Raw genomic sequence first — 20,754 nt, forward strand, 5'->3', positions numbered from 1 at the left:
AAAGGTGAAGGAGAGCAAGAGAAAACAGTGCAAGGTAATTTGACAGCATGCATTCCATATGCAGTCACTCTGTATCCAACACCCAATTAGTGTGGTCTCTATCACAACTTCCCTATCACTGCTAAAAAGAAAAAACATCTTCCAGACCCTCTCCATTTCTTATGAGTGTACCGAGATTCTGTTTCTCATCTATATACAGTATTACAAGAGCGCAGTAGGTAGTTGGTAGATGCCTTTGGATTCAATAATAAGCAAGCAACAAATTGGTACAATTTGACAACTGTCAGTGTATGCTGAAAGAGCTCTGAGAGAGCTCTGTACCATGTGCATGCATACATACAGCCTGTTGTGCCCGCGGTAGCTTGCAATAGGAAATCACAGTAATGAATGGGGTCGGTGTCAGTTACCGAACAAAATCAATTCTGTTTACAGATTCCTCCAGATTACCTATTGATTTTCGGCGCTGCCCGTATAACTTTAATGGATAGCCTCAGCCGGAACGGCCCCTCTTGAAACCGGGAAGCACCGCAATGTGAAATTTGATTATATCCATGTGGGGGAGATGGAAGAAATTAGCAGGCAGCATTCGAATGAAATGCATTAGAAATGAAGCATATCCCAGCATTTTAACAGCAAATCATGCACATCAAATGAAAGCTGCAGATTCAAGGAGAATGGATGGGTTTTTACTTGAGTGGGCTATTGCAGGTTTAGGTTACACAGTTTACACAGCAGGTCCCCCCTGAGGCTTAATGGAGAGTATACAGTACCTCATGTCAAGTTTGATCGTGCTATATGCTGCCCACAGGAATCCTGTTGGGTTAGTTGGAATTCAAACCAAGACCTATCAAACGTATAATGGCATTGGCTGTTCACTGGTAAAGTACAGCCAGTTTTTCAAAAGAAGCACTAACCACACAGAGAATGGAGTTTGATTTTTTGGTTTCACTCGAAATTGTGCAATTCCCTTTGTGTTTTGGATTGGATGTTAAAAAGGTTTTCTTGTTTAACATCACATCACCTGCTCCATCAGCTTCAAATCGCAGATAATAACATCCCACAGGGAAGAGCTATTCCATTGGTATAGAGGTCAATTTCACACTCCGGTTAGCAGTGTTTGTCACACCTGAATGTAGGTACCTACTTGACACTCAAGAATCTTGGCTTGTGTGATGTTTTGACATCAGCCTCTGTCCCCATTCTTCTAATGAAGTTTCAACCGAAGTGTGTCAGCCCGTTGATGTACCTTGACAGTACATTGCAAACATACACCTGTTTGGGTCTCTACTGGTACGTGCTATTGCTTGGGGGCATGTAGAACTACTGCAATGGAAAACGCTAACCTCTTGTATTAGTTTAAACATAGGTCACTACATATTAACTAGCAATTAACAAGAATTGATCAGCATTTGTTAGTACACTAGATGTTAACGGTTCATAAAACTAAGAAAATCACTCCTCACTATTGCAAATGAGCAGGACAGGCCATTCCCTAAAGAAAGAACACAGAGACCAAGCATACTGTTTGAGTGTGTGCATTTATTTTAAACATGACTCTTGTTAGATCCAGCATTGAAAAGCACTGATGTATTCGGGACCCTCAGACACAATTCTGCAAATACAGAGCACGTGTACAGTATGATACAGTTACATGCAGTCGGTTTATAAATACAATGCATCGACTTCCTAGTATAGCAGCTTGTAAGTAGAGGGAGAACTGTAGAAATGCACCTTGCTGAACACCCAACTACCACTCAGCCTTCCAATTATAAAAACTTGATCATATCTAGTGCTTTATAGATCTTTCTGGATGCTCCACATCCATGCAGGACTGTGTGTCACCCTTCTAGGGGTCATTAACCAATCAGCAAAAGGAGAAAGAGAAAGGGGTCATGTGACAGACATTTACCATATTGTGATGTCACTTACACACACACATCACCGCGAAATGTACAACATGGACATGTTTCAGTGAATGCCAGTGGTAAACACTGCCTTTACAATTAAAATCAATTCCATTTCAGTATTTACATAACTACATTCTTTAAACCTAATTTTTTTATTGTTTGCTCACTTTTTTTTTTTAGTACTGGGGCTGGTTGTATAAATCTCCTTCAGAATTCAGTTTAACACTTAGGGTAATTGTTTCCTTAACTAGGGGTATTAACTTAAATTGGTTAAGCTGCTTTATGAAACAGCCTTAAACTCAAGGAACACTGAAGGGGAAACGTAACTAAAGCTGTCTTATGCAACTGGCCGGTGAGTTCAATGTTGGTTAAAGAAAACGTATGTATTTGTCTATTAAAAGAAACTTGAAGCCACTGACATAACCTTAACCCCAACCCTAGAAGTCTTATCGTTATCTACAGTAAGCATTATTCTGAGAACAGCAGCAGTAAACAAGCTTTTCACATGCCAAATATTGGTGGCTGTCATGGTAACCGCACATGTACAGTGATCGACAGGCAGCTCTGTGAAGCAAACAAGACATAATCCCAGTGCACAGAAATAATTGAGTCATCAAATATGTGAAGCAGAGCAAGCAACTGTCTGTGTCTATTTAAGAATGTACCCAGTCCCCTTAAGGCAATCAAAGTTCTGTGACCATTCACAATCCACAATCAATATATCAGAAACGCAATTAGCTGAAATGAACAGACATATAAAAACCGGTCACTCCTACATCCCACATTTTTTTCTAATACCTTTGATTTACTTCTCTCTTGAAAGTTTGGGACTTTACACAATACAGTGGATAATGTGACAGTATCACATGCGAGTCGGTCATTAGAACGCACCGACCGTTTTTCCATAAATCATGGTTTTGATTTAAGACCACGAAGACTTGGACAGCAGAGACGTTTTCATATTCAGGTTTCAGTGCTTCTGTACAGAGCATCCTTACTGTCGTTTATCATCTGTGAGTGAGTATGACTCATGACTGCACAAGTGGAATGAATGACAGACAAAAGGACAAGGTTGTTGGCCTTGGAAGGTCAGAAACAGTACGAATTGCATTACAGCTGCTGCAGAGCAGTTTTTGGGGACTAGGCAGCAGGGAGATATCCAATCATTTTTATAGAAGTAATATCTTTCCCTGGGCTGCAGGACCTCTTTCAGCAGGTAATCGATTACATGCCTACAGGTAAGAATCTGATAAGTTCAGAATAGGGTTAAGCAGGATCCTGGTTGCTCAATATGTAAAGAACGAACGCAGTAATGAAAGACATCTCAGCCTCTCGATAGGACCGGAGTGTTTTTCTTCATTTGAAATATTCCATTATTTCGTGTTTTGTAATGATTTTAGACTAGAGGGTTAATTGAAATCATGCAGAGATCTCTGCTCTCTGTCAGGGATGTTCATCACAGACCTGGGATTGATTTACGGAAGGCATTAGGTAAGTTTTACAATATGATGTGCTCAATATTAGGAGAGGATAGCTCTGATGTAATTATCTAGATGATGTGTTTTATTGTGTACGGTGTAATTGCCTAGTATTGATTTCCTTTGTGTCCATTTGAGAGCGGGCGTGCAGCCGGAATTAATCACAGCTGCGCTAGTGAAACAATATTTTTGTTTTTACATCAAAATATGAAATGAGTGACAGTGAAAGTGCGAGAACAGAATGCAAATAACACCTCAGATATCAAAACACTATCAACATGAACGCTTTTGCTTTTTCATATAAATTTATACTGTACACAGAAACGTTTTAGTGCCACAGAAGCAAAAAAACATGCCCACATACCAAGCAGGGGTGGTTAACTATACAGCTCCTAGGATTTTATTTATAGGGATGTGCAAAAAGACAAACAGTATTGCAGCAGAAATCGACAAAACTACTCTTTATGCTCTTGGCCTTTGCTTCTAATTGTGAATGTACATATCTGTGTTTCTCTCTAGGGTGACCATAGATAGGAAAGGTAACCTGTGTTGAAATGTGAATAAATAGATAAATAAATAAATCTACCAAACACCTTGTAGACCCTCAGTCGTTTTTTTTTTAACTTTTCTGCCTTTTTTTTTTTTTAAAATAAACAGGTCTTGAGCCTCATGAGGGTTAAACCCAGGCTTACGCATACATCCAACATCTATATCCAGAGAACACAAACTCCTCTTCATGGCCAACAGTCAAACAACCACACAAGAAACACCAGTAGCTGATGCAATCCTGGCTTTTCCTACGCATTTTATACAGGTACTGTAGCAGCCATGATTCACCTAAAGCCTCGGATCCCTTTTAGCACACGAGTGATTTACAGCTGGTTTAACCGACCCAGATCAGGACCATCTTGAACTACCTTACCTAAATTAACATTGGGAAGCCCAAGAGCAGCGATAAATCAGGGCTCTTTGAAACCAGCCAAACGACACTATTAGGAGTACTACAGGTTAATCTGGGGTTACTTCACCAATACAATAATCCCGTCAATGAATAATGCTTCTAGTCATCTATTTTGTTAGTTTTTTTTTTACACATGATAGGATGACAGACTGGTACAGTACAAAGTGCTCACAGCAGGTTTGTGAGGGTACAGAGTCAGTGTCACTAGTTTCTTTCGGGATAAAGCGAGACCTGAAAGATACAAGCAAACAAGAGAGTCAGTAGAAGTGAGATTCCCATTAGTTTGTTTCACGTGTTATTGATCAATCGTGTATTTAAATGCCCTCTCCTGACCATGATAAACGACTTGTCCTGTCTGCCTTGTGGATTAAAAGAGGAGGGCTATTCCCAGTGACCTGCCTTGATTTTATACAGTTAGATCAATCAATTAAATACATTCGTGCAAATACAGATCCTCGACTATAAAACAAGCCAGACCATTAACAGGTCCAGATGAACACTGCTTGGGGTTTAATACCTGGATAAACTTCACTTCAGATCTAGTTTTGCTTACTTACATGACTTCAAGTAAATTAAGATGGCTAGTTTTTGCACCAATAGTTTCAATTATTAGTGGATACAGCAATGCGTTCCAATGCTTAGCAAGTACGTTGAGACAGTACTTCTTTCATAAGACAATTTGTCCAAAGGGCTGCCCTATACATGTGTCTATATAAGAGAGGCAGCAAGTATAACTAAGATTAGCCATGCTTGTGCACTGCAAGCAGTTTGCTCTGCTTTTCTAAATGGAAATAAAAGAAAAAGAGTGCAAGTATATACTGTATATAAAAAATGGTTTATAGCTACTTCTTTGGAAACTAGTATTTAATTCCTAAGCTTTGCTTAGTGAATCTGATCAATTCAGGGGGAGGAAGAGATACTAGAAAACAGAATCTGCATACCCCTCATTGTGGATCTTTTTTTTTGGCAGCTCTTTGGGCTTCACAAGGCCCTCGTCTCCGCTTCAATCTTGTGCTCTCCGTGAAGGCTCTCCGTGTCGGGCTGAGAGACGCTCTGCCGCACCGCAATCTCAGGACCGCCTCCGTAGATGGAAAACAGGTAATTCCACGTCTCCTCGGAGATCTGACCGTAGTCAGCTCCTGGAAACAGAACACGACAGCTGAGTGCGGTCTGACCAGGGTGTGCCTCCTTCAAACCCTTCCCCCGAGCAATCTGACACAAATCAGGAGTTATCCAGCCAGTAACAGGTCCCCAAGTCAGTCTTTAAAACGATTATCTGCTGGATGAGATCCAGGCAACCACGGATGGAGAACACAGAGTTTTCAAGTATATAGTCAAAACGCTTCCTGGTATCTAATCACTTCCTATGGTCTGATTGCAGCAAATTGATTGGATGCAAATTGAGCTACAGCACGCAACATGATAGGAAACCAGGAAGCAGGGGTGAATTGTAATCTGTAGAATAGATTGAAGTATAAAGAATAAGAAAAAAAGAAAAACGCCTCTCTCATTACATAGAGGGACCGAGATAGCAGACTTGTTCAATATCTGATAAGCATACATCTAAAAGGTAAAATTCACTTGACCTATTGCAATATACAGTCCAGGCATATGACTGGAGGGAATCACAGTAGTACCCACCTTGCTTGAGCTGGACATGGCCTCCTTTCATCACTGCAATTCTGCTGTTGTCAATGGGGCCGGGTGGCTCTGGGGAAAAATCAGGAAGATAAACTGAGATTCCTCATGACACAGTGACAGGGTAGTTCAAGTTTAATTCTGTTTAACACAACGCCCAAGACTAAGACCTGGGGACAGACAAGCCAACAGCTTCAGGAGGTTTTTAAAGAGACCCCTCTTCCAAAAGACTATCAGAAAAGGTTACCTTTCAGCAAATTCTTTAAAACACTAGCTCTATTTTCCAATGGAACAGCCATGTTACAAACAATCACACTGTCAATACACTACATTGCTCCAATCTCAAAAGAGACTGACAACCAACATCTATGAAACAGTCAGCTTTTATTAAATTCATTCGAAAACGTCTTCTAAATTGATTTTAACCACAACTTAATTTCTCCTAAGCCCTCGAGCTGTGCACAGTGTTGCTGCACCCTGAACAGTGCTAGGTTCGTACCATTGTCCTTGCCCTTGACAAAGCTCTCCCACTCTCTGAACCACTGCATGCCGATACAGTAGATGACACTGGGGGACTCCTCTGCCTGGAAAGCCTTGTTCAGCTGCAGAGAGAGAGAGAGAAGGGAGTGCTTTACTGCTACATGAAAAAGCATTTACATCAGATGTTGCCATGTGGGTGCTTTCACTGATGTGAAACCTGCAAGAAGAAAAAACTTCTAGTCGACAGTACTATTACAAGCTGATATTTTCAGTTACCACTGCTTCCCTATTTAAACTCAATTCTGATTACCTGTATCCTTCCAGATACTGCTGGCATTTACAATTTGATCAACAGTCTTATATTTTAGCAAGCATTATGCCACTGTACAGTTCCTTTTTGTACCCAAAAACCATTGAAAACATACACAGGGCCACAGTAACAGCAGTACTGGGAAATGATATTTTTGGCACCAATTATTACTGTTCCAAATCCTGCAGGTCCCTGGGAAAGGGGAGCTGGCATGTTACCTTGATGAAGGTATCGATCTCCAGCTTCCTGCGCTTGGCCAGGGCCTCGATTTCCACCTGACAGATGGAGCACACATAGAGGTGGTTTACAGCAGGACCTCCACCAAAACTGGGGAACAAGAGACTCTACTGAGTAAATGCTGCGTGACAACAGTAAAGCCTAGGAGAGGGGTGGCCAACTCTGGTCATGGAGAGGCACAATCCTGCAGGTTTTCCGGGTATCTTTAAATCAAATTGCTAAAGACCTGGTGTTGACCAAATAAGAAAATGATTGTTTCAATTAAGCAATTGAAACTCAGGGGGAATGAAAACCTGAAGACCCTGTGGCTCTCCAGGACCCTGCTTTGGATCAAGTGAAACTGCAGCTGGGAGTCATTTCTGTGGGTCTGCACTGTTGCTCTGATGGATACAAGGTTGTAAAATTGGAGAAATGCCTGCTAGATGTTTCACTGCTCACCTGTTATAGAGATACTCCCACACGCTCTGGGGCAAGATCACCACCAAGTCATCGATGTAGTGATACTTGTTGGGTGGGATCCCTGTTTCAAAGGAAACAAACACATTGACAATATGCAACAAGAAAGCTGCTTCATGGGTGGAAATGAACAGCATTGAGATAACATGACGATTCACTGGGACCTGTGGCTAATTTACTCATATCTGGAGTGAGTAATCAGCATTTAATCTGTAACTGTCTGCAAAAAAGTGCTGGTGTGTGATCTGCAAACACCATCGGGATGCAGGGGGGATTCATTGAACTCTATATTGCATACTTCAAAACGAAAACAAGATATCCAGGTCAATGGATGAATAGGTAATGTTTTAAAAAGAGAAAAGATACACTAAGACCATGATCATGAAAAGTATTGAAGCACATATTATCATCCACACTTTAAAAAACGTGTCCTGTAATAAAACTCAATAGGCTGCTTTGAAGTATTTACTCCAGTATTTAATTATCTTTGAAAGAGGTAAAACCACCTGTTCCTTTTACAAAATGGGCACCAGACAACCAGCACGGTTCGCACGGGAATAAAAACGAGGCGTCCTCAGAGTTGTTCAAAAACGGAGGAGGTCTAGTAACCTCCCATGCGGCTATGCCCAATCTTTGCGTTTTACTGAACTGTAGAATCTCGGGACAGATCGTATCAAAGTCTGGTGTTGTTTTGAGACAAATACCCCGGAAATGCTGTATCAATTGTGACATAACACTCACATGGTCGATTTGCATGGCAGGAAAAAAAAAAAAAAAAAAAAAAAGACACAGGATGCCTGAGTTTGACAATTTTACTGATGTCCTGTAAATTTAAAAATAAATATCAGAGCACCTCTGAGAATTATCTGGGATAAAAAGAAATGGATGGGACTAAATTTCACCAATGTCAGTAAAAATTCCGAAACCACCTGTTTATGTGGAGATTTTTAGTCCCGTGCGAATTGGGCTTAAATATAAAATTTCAACTTCTCTTCATCCCTCTCAAGCTGTTTTTTTCTCATTTTGTAAGATTAACATGATTTTTGTTTTAAAAAAAAAAAAAAATAGAAGTCAATTAAAGAACAAAGGAAACGCTTTGAAAATGTTGCCCAGTGAGTGTCCCTCCCGAGCCCACACTGCCCTCTACAGGAGCCTGACCTCCGTGCGTGCAGAGGAAGGTGTGGTTGGCGATGGGACCGGGCTCCGTGAAGGTGTTGAACTTGTTAAGCCACTCCCTGGAGATGTAGAACTGCAGCAGGCTGGGCTCCTTCATGTTAGCCAGGGCTACCACCTTCTGCCTCTCCTGCACAGACTCCTCGCTGCTCTTCCTGGGGGAGCACAAGCAGGAAAACAGTGGAAGTAAATCGCATGCTTTTATCTATTTATTGTGGAGTGAAGTCTGTAGATGTATCTTCACCTGTAAAACAGGACGTAGGCCTCGGCACTCTGCACCACTGTCTCGTGGACCTCCGTGACATACTGGTCATCAAACTCGTACCACTGACCGTTTATTACATTCTGGCAGTATGCAATGTAGTGACCACCTGCAAAGGCAACGAATGAGGACAGAGAGAGAGAGAGTCAAATCTGTACAATGCCACATTGCCAGATTAGGCTGAATGTATTACAGTACACATGTGGGGGTTTATTTTGATCAGCTATTTTTAAATCTACCGCAGTTGGTATAATTTAAACAAATCCTGTTATATTCATAGGCTTCAATACTAAAGAGAAGACTGGAGATTCAGAGACAATAAATTAAAACGGGCCAATAAACTGTAAAAAAAAAACACACACACATATTAAAACTATTTAATTTCATGTTCATGCTTATTTCTATACCTAGAGTAAACTGCCTGCTAGTTTGTCCATTGTGTAAATCTGTATCGACAGCAATAGCATTTTAACCTAACACCAAGATGTTGTCATTTTAGTACTGTAATAGTATTTAAGAAGTGCGCCACCCACTGACCAAATGTTGCAATTGCTGTTTTCAGCTGTACACCCTTACATCATGTAAAACAGACCCCACTCCCTCCCTGAATGAAACGCGACTCACTTCCCGCGGTCCCGTGGTGACAGATCACAGAGAGCAGGTCGTAAGTTGTGATCTGGGAAGGGCTCTCCTTGGCTAGGAAAGGTCGGAGTTCAAGCCCCTCCAATGGGAAGGAGACATGGCTGTTGATTTTGAAGGAGTACATGACCTCATGGCGAAAGCGCTTGAGATGAATACAAAGGATCTGTGACCAAGAAACCAAACCGCACATTTTGCTCAAATCCCTAGTTCGTGGGCATTTCAGACTGCTTTGCATTTCATATATATTGCACAGGTAACGTCTCTCTATAATTCTGCTGATTGATTCATTGTATATTTTAAAAAAATACTTACTTCAGGCAGACGGAGAACCTTGCAGTATTTAACACCATTTCTTAATCTACAAGAGAGAAATACAGTGAAAAAAAAGACATTTTATAAATCTTACTCAGATTTTCTGTAGTGCAATATTTACACAGCCTCCCTGGGTGTCTCCCTTTTCAAAAAGGGTTTCTGCAATCCAATTTGATAATATAAAGATCCACAAGAATGTGTGCCACTTACTTTTTACATCTTTCACAGCTGTACATATTATCACCTGCCAGCAAAACAAAACAAAAAAAAAAATTTAAAAAAAAAAAAAAAAAAGAGTAAGCCACCACTTTAATGAGACTTTCAGTGCATCTACTGTATACGGTCATGGAGTTAGGGGTAATGTGTCATTTCACCAGCTCCAGTGCTGAAGCACGTTTCCTCTACTTCTGGAGTCTTGTTGGTAACAGACTTACCTTTCAGCTCATCCGCAGCAAAGAAGGCAGCCAGGCAGTCCTCCAGAGTGACAACTGGACCCCAAAACCAGCTGGGGATACAGGACACGAGCCTGCAACGAGACACAAGGGACAAGACGGGATCAAGCAGCCTTTTCTTACCAACCAGGGGCAGCTGATCGTTTTCATCTGGAAAAGCAAACTAGAATTCAGCAAGGGATTCCTTCCAATGAATCTGCAGTGGAGATGGGGTTTCTTGAGCTTTCATTCTGTAACCCCATCTTTTCTACTCCTGGGACACACAGAGCCTACATGCAAAATCAACTCAGTTATTGCACAGAACCCCCGGCACTGTGGCGGACAGATAAATCCGTGAAAAATTAGGAACTTGCCTCCAGCACTCCACTCAGCCAGTCCCTTGCTCCTCTCTCTGCAGTGGGGGGAGGTGAAATCTATCTAAGCCAGTCCCTCTCCCCTCTCACCTGCGGATATAGTCCATGATGTAGGAGATCCAGCCCTGGGAGCCGTAGGTCTCGTTTTTGGCAGGAATGCTCTGGTGGATGGAGGAGTGTAGTTTGGCAAGATCCTCCTTTCCCGGGATCGGCAGAGACAAGTCCTGGAAAGTCTCCACAGTGGTTGAAACCTTGGCACAAAAACACAACATTATAAACACAATGAGACATACCTGCATTAAAACACTGCCGCCTAGCTAGTCGTCCAAATCAGAACAATACATCTATTCAGTTGCCCCAAACTGCCACACAGCTCGAATTCACTTTCCAACACTGCAGCCCTGCTACTGAACTACCCACAACTTGCACACTGCATGCCATCTCTCTATACATGTGCCTCCTTCCTTCTGCAGTTTGACCATGGACCATCTGACACCATCTACCTAACACACTGCAAACCTACAGCTAAAACCACCGAGCTGCTTAGTACCTAAGCCTTCCAACCACCAAGTCTTCAAAAGCAGCTACTTTCAGCACCATAAGTGCCCCCAGACAGACAGTGTGACCCCCACCTCCGTACCCACCCTGTCGCAGGTGAGACACTGGACCAGGCTGAGGATGGAGCCGTCAAAGATGTCCGAGATAACGCTGCGGTACCGGGGCTGCTGCTTCTTCTTGGCACCCAGGAGGAGCTGAGCTGTGGCAAGGTGGGGATACAGTGGAAAACCAGAAAGTCTGTGCATATGGGTCCATGAAATAAGAATTAACTGTGGCGTACAATAGTGTGGACCTATGTTTCCAAATATTGTGGTCTATTTACTGAACAGGAGGTAGATCTTAACACAGCTGCCCTTAAAACTGTTGACCAACTGTGTCGCTGACCTTTTTTTTTGCTGTTGCTTGGGGTCTGCTGTAGAAACACAATTTAAATCCATCAGTCCTTCTGTGTAAGCATTTCAATATAAACCTAGTGTACACTAATTATCTAATTGGCAGATCTTAATATCTGTGGATTTCTTTCCTGTGGATTGTATTTCTATTAGGTGGTGTTAATAAAGGGTCAATTCATCGGACCTGATGGAAAAACAGCAGATGATCCAAAAAGGTGATATTAAGATCTGCCATGGTTTAGGTCATCGAAACCGATCCCATAGAGGAGGGAGAGGCATGCATGTGGTACCTTTCTTGAGCGAGTATGCTGTGCCCGCGATGCGCAGGGGGCTGGAGCGAGGCGGGCTGCTGGACAGTTTGGGGTGGGCCTCCTGGTGGCCGTGGCTGGGACTGCAGGAGCGCGAGAGGCTGTGCAGCAATGCGTCGTTGTCAGGTTCTGAAACTAGACCACAAACATCAGAATAAAAAGAACGTGAACCAGACTGCTGGGATTCAGACTGAAAGCATGGGGAGGTCTGAGTCCTCAGTGCTCAGTTTAATCCTTTCTCATTTAGTGAAAAGGTTCATCTAAAATGTTTTGCATGCATCTTGGATAGCTAAATACATCTGCATTTTACATGCAGTATTTCATAGAGATGCAGCTAAATATGCAAATATAATTTAGAAATGCAAATATACTTAATCTTAAAAAGATGTATACAGCTAGTTGCACAGACCCATATTAGCCCTTAGCATGCACCAAGGCAAGTGGTAATCGTGAGTCTGTCAAAACCATCCATTTAACACTTTAGGAGCAGATTTGTTGCAGTCAGCTTGTGCTCCAGTACCTGCTCTGTGGTTCTGTTTGCTGACGCGGTTTGGAGGTGGATCCTCACTGTCCCCAGCCCTCGTGGCCCCTCCCTCCTCCGTGGCGGTGTCTATGTCTGCATCCTCATCCATCTCCTGGGAGCCACCTCTCCGTGGAGACCCCGAGACCCTCCTCTCCTTCAGCCGCTCCTTCTCCGAGATCCCCCCACGGATCCCTCCACTCTCGTCCTGGATCAGTATCCCCTCGCCCCCCTCCCCCCGGTCGCTGCTGGCGCCCGAGTCACAGGACAGGAACTCATCCTCGGAGGGGCTGCGGTCCCCGTCACGCCGCTCCTCCCTGTCAGACTCCGCCCCGCACTCGGGCTCCTTCAGCTCCTCGTGCAGCTGATCCATCAAGCAGCGCAGGAACTCCTGCGTGTCCTGGGGGAGCAGGGAGGCAGGACACAAACACACCGGCTCAGCACCGCCTCCCACTGTCCTGGAAAACTTTGATCCTACAATTTCAGATTCAACTGATCTGGCTTAATATTACAATCAAAAACGATTTTCTGGAAAATAAAATTAAAAAATGAATTTAAAAAAAGGGGAGGAGGAAAAACAACCAACAAAAAAAAAAAAATGCAAGACTCTGTTATCTGAAAATGAATTGTTGTTTGCCAGGCTTTTCCAGGACACCTGTCGTTTTATAGTGCTTGCAGTAATGGAGTGGTTCTAGTTTCTGTCGCTCCAATGCTGCTCTTACCTGGCATTGAGCTTGCCTACAGCTTGTTAGTAGCAGCCTTCCTCATTTCATTCCATTGCTGGCACTCCGGATTCTCCAGACAAGATCAAAGCAAGCTCAAAGCCAGGGAAAGGCAGATTTAAGAGAAAAATAATAACTAAACTCAGAACAACTCGGAATTACTACAAACAGAATAAAATAGTGATGGAAGTGTAAAGAAGCAACTCAAATTCAATCTGAAGTGACTTCCTCTTTAAAATGTCAGCTTGGTACGTATCTGAAACATCATAGTTAACTTATGTACGCCTCTTGCCGTTTAGAATCTTAGTACGTCGTTTTCAGTCATCACATCCTTTGACTATTTTTAAAAAAGCAGTTCAACTGGTACACCAGAGTTCTTCTAATGTTACTCTAAATCTGGCTCGCCAGGTAAAGGCAGATTTACTATTGCAGGAACAGAACAAAGAGCCACTCAGAATGACGGCAAAGACCATAAAGCACAGGAAATGTAAAACAGTAATTCAAAAATGCATTGGAAGCTGCTTACTCAAAGTAAAAATAATAATCTATACAGTATAAAGGGACTTGGCCACTTTGCACAGCTGTTCTGTGGGGGGGGGGGAAACGAACCCAACACATTCAGAACGGAATTGAGGATGGGTATAATCTTGAGCACAGAAAACCTCCCTGCAGCAAACAGTGTCCATATTAACCAGTTCTAGCCAGGTTCCACTGCCCTGCCATGAACGTTTCTCCCGCTACAGCGATACAAAGTGCTCAAGTGACTTCATAATAACCGGGAATAATTATTATTTCAAGCATAACATGGCTTTGGAAGAAAATTGTCAAAAGCAGCTACTTCACATCATGAAGCATTTCTAAAATAAAAACATTTTTTGCTTTGAGTTGTAGATACATTACATTTTTTTCTTCACACAAACACAGTAAATACGATACAAATATATAAAAAAAATTATTTCAGGATGTTTGACAAAAGCCCTTCTTCAGCAAACACACACACACACACACATATATATATATATATATATATATATATATATATATATATATATATTATATAAACACACACACACACACACACAGGTATTTAAGTGGCACAAAGACCCTCGTCATTATCTCCTTTGATTGTATTTTGTTGGGAATACGAAAAATTAACAGACATCAAATAGGTGGGTGGCAATGACAAGAAGGAGGGCTTTGACAGAGACACCCTGTAAATCTTTTTTAAGATGCACATTTCAAATCCCATCTGTTTCTCCCGAGTCTTATTCCCACAGTTCCTACCCAGACGGATGTCGTTCTCCCTACCTGCTGCGCAGATCTCCCTACCTGCTGCGCGTAGCCTCTGAACATGGGGTTAACCAGCTTGATTCCATGGGAGAGACTGGTAGGAACTACGTAACTGGGACTAAAACACAAAAGGGAGACATTTGGCAACCTGATATTCAACCTGGGCAAATGTGTCATTTTATCAAACAAGGTCCTCAGACTATTTAACTGGGTCGACCTGCGAGATCCCCCGTCCCCCAGTTAACACCTCCAGTTTCAGCACTCCTGGTCAAACGCCTGCATCGTAGAGAATGGCTGCAGAGAATCCGTACCGTTTCTTGTGCCAGAGTTCAGAAATCAGTTTCTGGTAACTCTTGCAAAGCGCCGGCTTCTTATCTGTGCGGACCAGTCCTCCGCACTCCAGGAAAAACTGAGTCAGAGGCGGGCTGCAGAGGAACAGGATTGAGAATCAGCGACACAAAAGTTCACCTCATCCAGATCACAATGTGTTATTAGATTTCTCTGTAGCAGAATCCACCTGGCATTATCCAAGCCTGTAGAATCCTAGTTCCTTTCTAGAATGACTTCAAAACAAAGCACACGATGCTGTGACCTTTCAATGGTTACAACAGACCAGGCGTGGCCAACAGAGTTGAAAGGTCACTATTAGAAGCTATGTATCTTTAATCTGACTATTACCCTCCATTTTAGAATGCCCCTGATTGTATGACATAAGATGTTAACGCACCAGTTCGAGAGAGCTTGCAAAGCAGCATTCATGTAACAGGAGTTCCCAATGTTCTTCATTCCAGTGAGACCTGCAGAATTCAAAGCAGGGGACACACTAAGAGAAGGCCAGGGTTTATTTTGAACAGGTGTGGAATTGAAATCACAAACGCATCTGAGGTAAAACTACAGGAAACACAGCTCTGGTATGCAAATGACTTAAGGGTGCAGACAGTGATTCTCTTTGTTGAAAATGCCCTGGGAGATCACAAAATCCACAGACACCTGAATAAAACCTTTGATGTGAAACAATCAAATGGATTGCTCTAGAAAAACACTCCTAGGAAATCCTGCCTGGCAAAGTACCTTCCTTAAATTTAAAGGAATTATTTTTATCCCTGTTTCACGCACCTTTTAGCTGCTAAATAATCCAGTTTGCAGTAAAGATTTATATAGTCTTTTAGTTTCCCATAATATGGTTGTCAAGCATAGACCATTTTACATACATATCCTGAAGCCAAAGCCCAAGTATTGATTTGTATCTCAAGATACCAGCACAGGAGGGGTGGGGTGTATGAGGGCTGGAGGGTGGGGGTCGAGGGAGGAGCAGGGTGAAGGATCACGCTACCTCTTGGTTTAAATTCATCCCCTTCTGACTCCGATTCCCCCTCGTCTGCAACAGTAATTGGAACAGCCTTTAGAGGCCGGCTGGCAGTCTGGGATACAGGGCCCTGGGAAGAGAAAAAAAAAATTCTTCTCCATGCCAAATAGCTACACCTGTTACTACTGCTGCAGTACTGTTATAAACCACCAGGGCTTACTTTCAGCCAAGATATCCAACTGCGTACAAGTGTGAACAAACTGGTTTGGGGTAAGTAAAAAGGATGAGATACACAGCAAGACAGATTTCATGAAGCCATTGATACTATGAGCAGAACACTGAACCAGTGATCCAGATTCTCACAGCTTTCAGATAATGACCAAAACCCCTATGATATGAGGCAGGAAGGAAGGGAGGGAGGGAGGGATGGAGAAACTGACACAATCTCTCTCCCCCCTCTCCCAAGCACCTGCTGCAATTCAGAGAATGAGATGGACTTGAAAACAAGACAACAGAAAAGGGAGGATCAGTAACTGGCAAGCCTGTTTGTACAGCTGCTTAACTGGGAGAGGTGTTGTTTGAGTGATTCGTTCCCTGCCAGAAACATGAAGGAGCGTGTGAACCGCTACCTGCTCCAGTGGCTTGCAGTGATGACTACTCGGGGTGGGCACAGCTGGTTGCTGCTCCAGGAACACCTCCCGCTCACAGATGTAACACCAGACCCGGAATGTGGTCAGATTCACCGTCAGGTTGTGCTTTTTAGCCTGAAGAAACAAAGCAACCAACAGACAAAATGACTTTACAGTACTTGCTTGCTAAAGCATCTGGTCTGCAAAACACTGATCAGAATGCATGAACGTTTTCTGTGCAGGATGCAGCTCCAGAGAGCCCACAGTGGAGCGCTTACCTGTGCGTGGAAAGTGCTGTGATCAGCATAAGACTCTCCGCAGCCTACATAGGGACATCCACTCTGCAGAGCGACACAGATAAAAACGTACACATGAATACCACCCTCAGTGAGTACGTGTCTGAAATATCACACAGTTATCCTAACAGATTATTTATGATCTTTAGAATCGCTGTGTACATCAGTAAGAAGTACCAAAAATAATAAATGCAGTATTTCTTGCATCCACTGGGATACAGTTGCAGGGGGGATGGGTTAACGGTTACACTCTGGTGTACCGTCTGAACTTAAAGACAGGTTGAGAGCCCTTTTTAGAACACAAGGGTGCTTAAACTTTGAAGTTTTAAAGTCGCCACGATGGGCTGACAAACTAAGTTTTATACAAAGTGAATCTAAAGAAGGTGAAGAATACATTAGTTAAGATAACAGATATTACAGCATCTTTAATTGCCCTTTAAAAGCACCTGTTCCACCTCTATAATTGTTTGTCACTTGCACTATTAAGCAAAATATACTTTGCCTTCAGAAATGAGACAAAGTAATCTGTTATCAATAGTGGTATATTTTAAAAAGGCAGCTCAGCTTTCTAAAAAGTCTTTTAAATTCCCCAGTAATGAGAGGATTAATCGCAGGGGCTGTCCTGCTTAACAAATATTGAACGCATGCCAATGAAAGTATTTCATCCTAGCTAACATATTTCATCATCTCTTAGATCTGAGCCCAAACAGTGCCACGTGCTCACTCTTACATTTCCACATGAGGATTTTTGTAGGACAAATACACAGTGCGTGTTATTATATATGTATTGATACAGTATCAGACTAATGGCAAGCCCAGAATTGTGGGGGTCAAGGGTCCACCCAAGCTTTCCAGCAGCTGACACTGATGACATATGCAATGTAACAAACAGTACATTTTGGTGAATTGGTATTACTTTTTATGTTGCAACCTCAAATAAAGATGAAGACACAGTAGCACAATACAATGAAAAGTATGGGTTCAGTGTGTTTGAGATAATCTGCAGTTGACTGTTTTGTAACATACTGGGTGCCTCCTCTAAAGACCTTCCTAGCCTAGCACTGTTTTGCTAACGGGTAATAAAAGACAGTACCTGCAGACAAGCCCAGAGGTTTGGTCCAGCAGCCCCACACGACTGGCATGTTCCCTAGAGCACAGAGAAAGATATCAAACACTTTCAGACCGCTTACAGCCTGCAAGCAATTAACATGAGCAATATAATGAATGCATCCCTTTCACATCTCGAGGAACAGCATCCTTCACTGGAGTTACAAATATAGAATGTAACGCTATGGTTAAAAGTGTTACAGCATCGCCCTAGTTTTTATTATTATTATTGTTCTCAATCCCTGAAATCCTAGGCGATGCCATAGCTGTATAGAGCATGCACTCAAATAAATATAGAATTGGTATTTTGTGTAAACATACATTTACAGTCTGACTGACTTTTCACTGCTATAGAACACAGTGAACATGCATAGTACATGAAAAAGGCACAGAGCCTTTTTTAATATGCCGACAGTTATTATAATATACATTTTAATGACCTTGGATTTGCGTAATAAATCCTCCTTGGTGACTTCCCCTATAGAATCCAGGTGGGTACAAAAATCGGCTATTTCCGTCATCTTCTCAGAATTTTACCTGGAGAGATTAAATGAATAAATAACCAAATAAAAGTAGGATTAGCTGAATGATAAATAAAAGGCAGCTGTTTCAACCAGTAGGATTTTTGACAGCTGCTACACAAGAAATGCCTATAGTATACAACGACCCTCTTCCCTTTCTCAAACTTAAGAAACTGGACCTCATAAAGACGTAGATGGCTCTGGTCACCATAAATAAAAAGAAAAAAAAAAAAAGTCACCAGAAAACCACGTTTCTGCTCCCACACCAGAATCACAGAGCTTATTGCTCAAACGAATCAAGCTTTTATTTTAGATACCCATTTAAATACCGTGCAGATTGAAGCGGCTATTTCTGGTTTACAATACCAGGTTCTCACGCCTGTAATCCCCAACACACAGTAGTATTAAATGAGAAAACCGGTCTACGTTTTTGGTGCAGCTTGATGGCGCCGCCAGTGCTACTGTAAATACATTCTCCCGAGATACATCTGTGTCACATCCCTTGACGTTGTAGCATTTGTACAAATAAATGCAACAATATCAATAGTATTCTTTAATATTACAGCTACTAACTACAGTGAAGATAGTGTGCGGTTATGTACAAGGCATGCACAACCCCAATTCATTTCAATGATATACAAACGTAAACAAACATTAAATATTAACGGTATTTCATTGCGTGTTTCCATGATCCCACTACTAAGGATAACGCCTTAGTCATCATATACTAGAGATTTCCATCACTGAAGCTCATTTGAGTGGGATTTCGGTATATTAACAAAAAAAAACCCGCAATATCTAAAAAGAAAAAAAAAATGATATAAAAACTATAAACGTTATGCTGTGTATGTGTACGGGTATGGTATATATTTAGCCTATAGTTTGTTGACATTGCAGTGGTGGTAGCACAGACCTTTTTCCAGCGCAAGAAAAACACTGTATTACGTGAATGCCATATACAGAAAGCACGTTATAGGCACATTATTACACATTGCATAAAAACGTTATATTGCGTCAGTGTTTATCGTTAAGGAAAAGATAACACGCCCATCGTTATAGCTACTAGGTTACAGGTAAGGTTTTAAAGATACAGCATTCGCCAGGTTGTGCATTAAAAAATACATAAACCATACGGACTACATAAACAAATCGGATTTTTTTTCAGCGAAACATGCCTGTTAATCAGCTCGGGCTGACAGTGACATACAAGCAGAAAATTCCCTGCTGCAGTCAGAGCTACATCCACAGGCCCTCTCACGACTCTGCACAGGAGAAAATAAAAAACCTCCGATTAAAATTATACAAAATATGCACGCACATAACACTCCCACTAATTGGTAAGGTATAATTACCTCCACCTGGCAGTTTGAAAACGAAGTCCGGGAACATTAAAATAGATGAAAAAAACGTAAAATAAAAAACATAGGGGTCTGAGATCGCAAGAGCTCTACAGTATGTTCGTCCTCTTCAGCTGTGTTATTAATCACGCTTCCTACAGCGATGCGAGTTATTTGCTGTGGGCTATGCAGGATTGGAAACCGAAGATTCAATTCACAGCTCCTGTTGTATTCGTTTGTTCTTTTCTGGTGTTGTTTAAAAAGTTGTCTTTCAATTATTTATATTCTATTTTGTAATTTATATTTGCCAACTGCTGCGTCATTTCTTGACGTAATAAAAAACTAATCCGCAAGAAATTATACTGCGCTCAATCTAGAATCGTGTTTACAGCTATAGTTTATAACACCAAGGGATATATCATTCATCAATGTAATTATAGTGTTGTTCGCATCTCCTGAGTCTGTACAGTGCAGCCCAAATAAACACATCAACTGTTACATAAAATGATGACCAGCGTGAGTCAGAAGAAATAATTAATAGGATTGAACACATTCACTGGTTTTTGTTAAGAACAACTTTTGCAAACTGCAGCTTCTCCAAACGTTCTTGAACTTCTGCTTGAGTTCTGGCGTGGCCACTGTGGTCCAGGGATGTCCGTAGATTGCATTAGCTTTTACCAATTACACCCTTAACCCATTAAGTGCAATTCTCCTAATTTGAGGACAGGCTACTTTATACTTATTTAGAGCATTTTTAATTGTCATTTACATAATGGGTTAAGTGATACATGAAAAACAAGCGATGCTCAAGAGACTATCGAGTGGTTTTGGGAAACACACCTCAAGATAGATCAGAAGCGGTTGCATCTTATTAGAAATAATAATTAATGAAGACACACGTTATCGGGATACCCCAGCCCCTCCCCTACTGTGCAATTAGTTTCATTGAAGATTATAGACAGCAATCAAATAAAGAGTTTATAAAGAATTGCTGTAATCTATACAACAAATGTGACTTAAATTTATTGTTTCTCTTCGCTTTTGAACCAAGCATTTTTTTTTTAACATAAAATAGCCTCATTCATACAGTTATACTGAGAAATCTTA

The 20,754-nt window shown here is 41.7% G+C and overlaps 1 protein-coding gene across 8 annotated transcripts in view; it reads right to left on the reverse strand.

Moving 5' to 3' along the window:
- LOC117421893 (ubiquitin carboxyl-terminal hydrolase 20-like) overlaps positions 1-20,754 on the reverse strand; it is a 29,881-nt gene that overhangs the window by 7,743 nt on the left and 1,384 nt on the right. Inside the window, exons 1-26 of one of the 8 annotated variants that reach the window (XM_058986909.1) lie at positions 19,663-20,314; positions 19,486-19,572; positions 18,230-18,326; positions 17,776-17,829; positions 16,665-16,727; positions 16,387-16,521; positions 15,785-15,887; positions 15,179-15,248; positions 14,763-14,876; positions 14,470-14,569; positions 12,440-12,839; positions 11,902-12,054; positions 11,294-11,418; positions 10,752-10,912; positions 10,291-10,382; positions 10,067-10,100; positions 9,857-9,902; positions 9,527-9,707; positions 8,885-9,011; positions 8,626-8,795; positions 7,450-7,531; positions 6,993-7,101; positions 6,484-6,586; positions 5,988-6,056; positions 5,288-5,485; positions 1,520-4,577 (exon numbers count right to left, since the gene is read on the reverse strand). In XM_058986909.1, coding sequence (XP_058842892.1) covers positions 5,328-5,485; positions 5,988-6,056; positions 6,484-6,586; positions 6,993-7,101; positions 7,450-7,531; positions 8,626-8,795; positions 8,885-9,011; positions 9,527-9,707; positions 9,857-9,902; positions 10,067-10,100; positions 10,291-10,382; positions 10,752-10,912; positions 11,294-11,418; positions 11,902-12,054; positions 12,440-12,839; positions 14,470-14,569; positions 14,763-14,876; positions 15,179-15,248; positions 15,785-15,887; positions 16,387-16,521; positions 16,665-16,727; positions 17,776-17,829; positions 18,230-18,310 — 2,730 coding nt within the window. In that variant the 5' untranslated portion in view covers positions 18,311-18,326; positions 19,486-19,572; positions 19,663-20,314 and the 3' untranslated portion in view covers positions 1,520-4,577; positions 5,288-5,327. Of the gene's footprint in view, positions 1-1,519; positions 4,578-5,287; positions 5,486-5,987; positions 6,057-6,483; positions 6,587-6,992; positions 7,102-7,449; positions 7,532-8,625; positions 8,796-8,884; positions 9,012-9,526; positions 9,708-9,856; positions 9,903-10,066; positions 10,101-10,290; positions 10,383-10,751; positions 10,913-11,293; positions 11,419-11,901; positions 12,055-12,439; positions 12,840-14,469; positions 14,570-14,762; positions 14,877-15,178; positions 15,249-15,784; positions 15,888-16,386; positions 16,522-16,664; positions 16,728-17,775; positions 17,830-18,229; positions 18,327-19,485; positions 19,573-19,662; positions 20,316-20,754 lie in introns of those variants that run through there. The other 7 variants (XM_034036371.3, XM_034036367.3, XM_034036373.3 and 4 more) reach the window with 7 other exon arrangements.

Source organism: Acipenser ruthenus, chromosome 15, assembly GCF_902713425.1.
Source record: "Acipenser ruthenus chromosome 15, fAciRut3.2 maternal haplotype, whole genome shotgun sequence".
Taxonomy (NCBI): Eukaryota; Metazoa; Chordata; class Actinopteri; order Acipenseriformes; family Acipenseridae; genus Acipenser; species Acipenser ruthenus.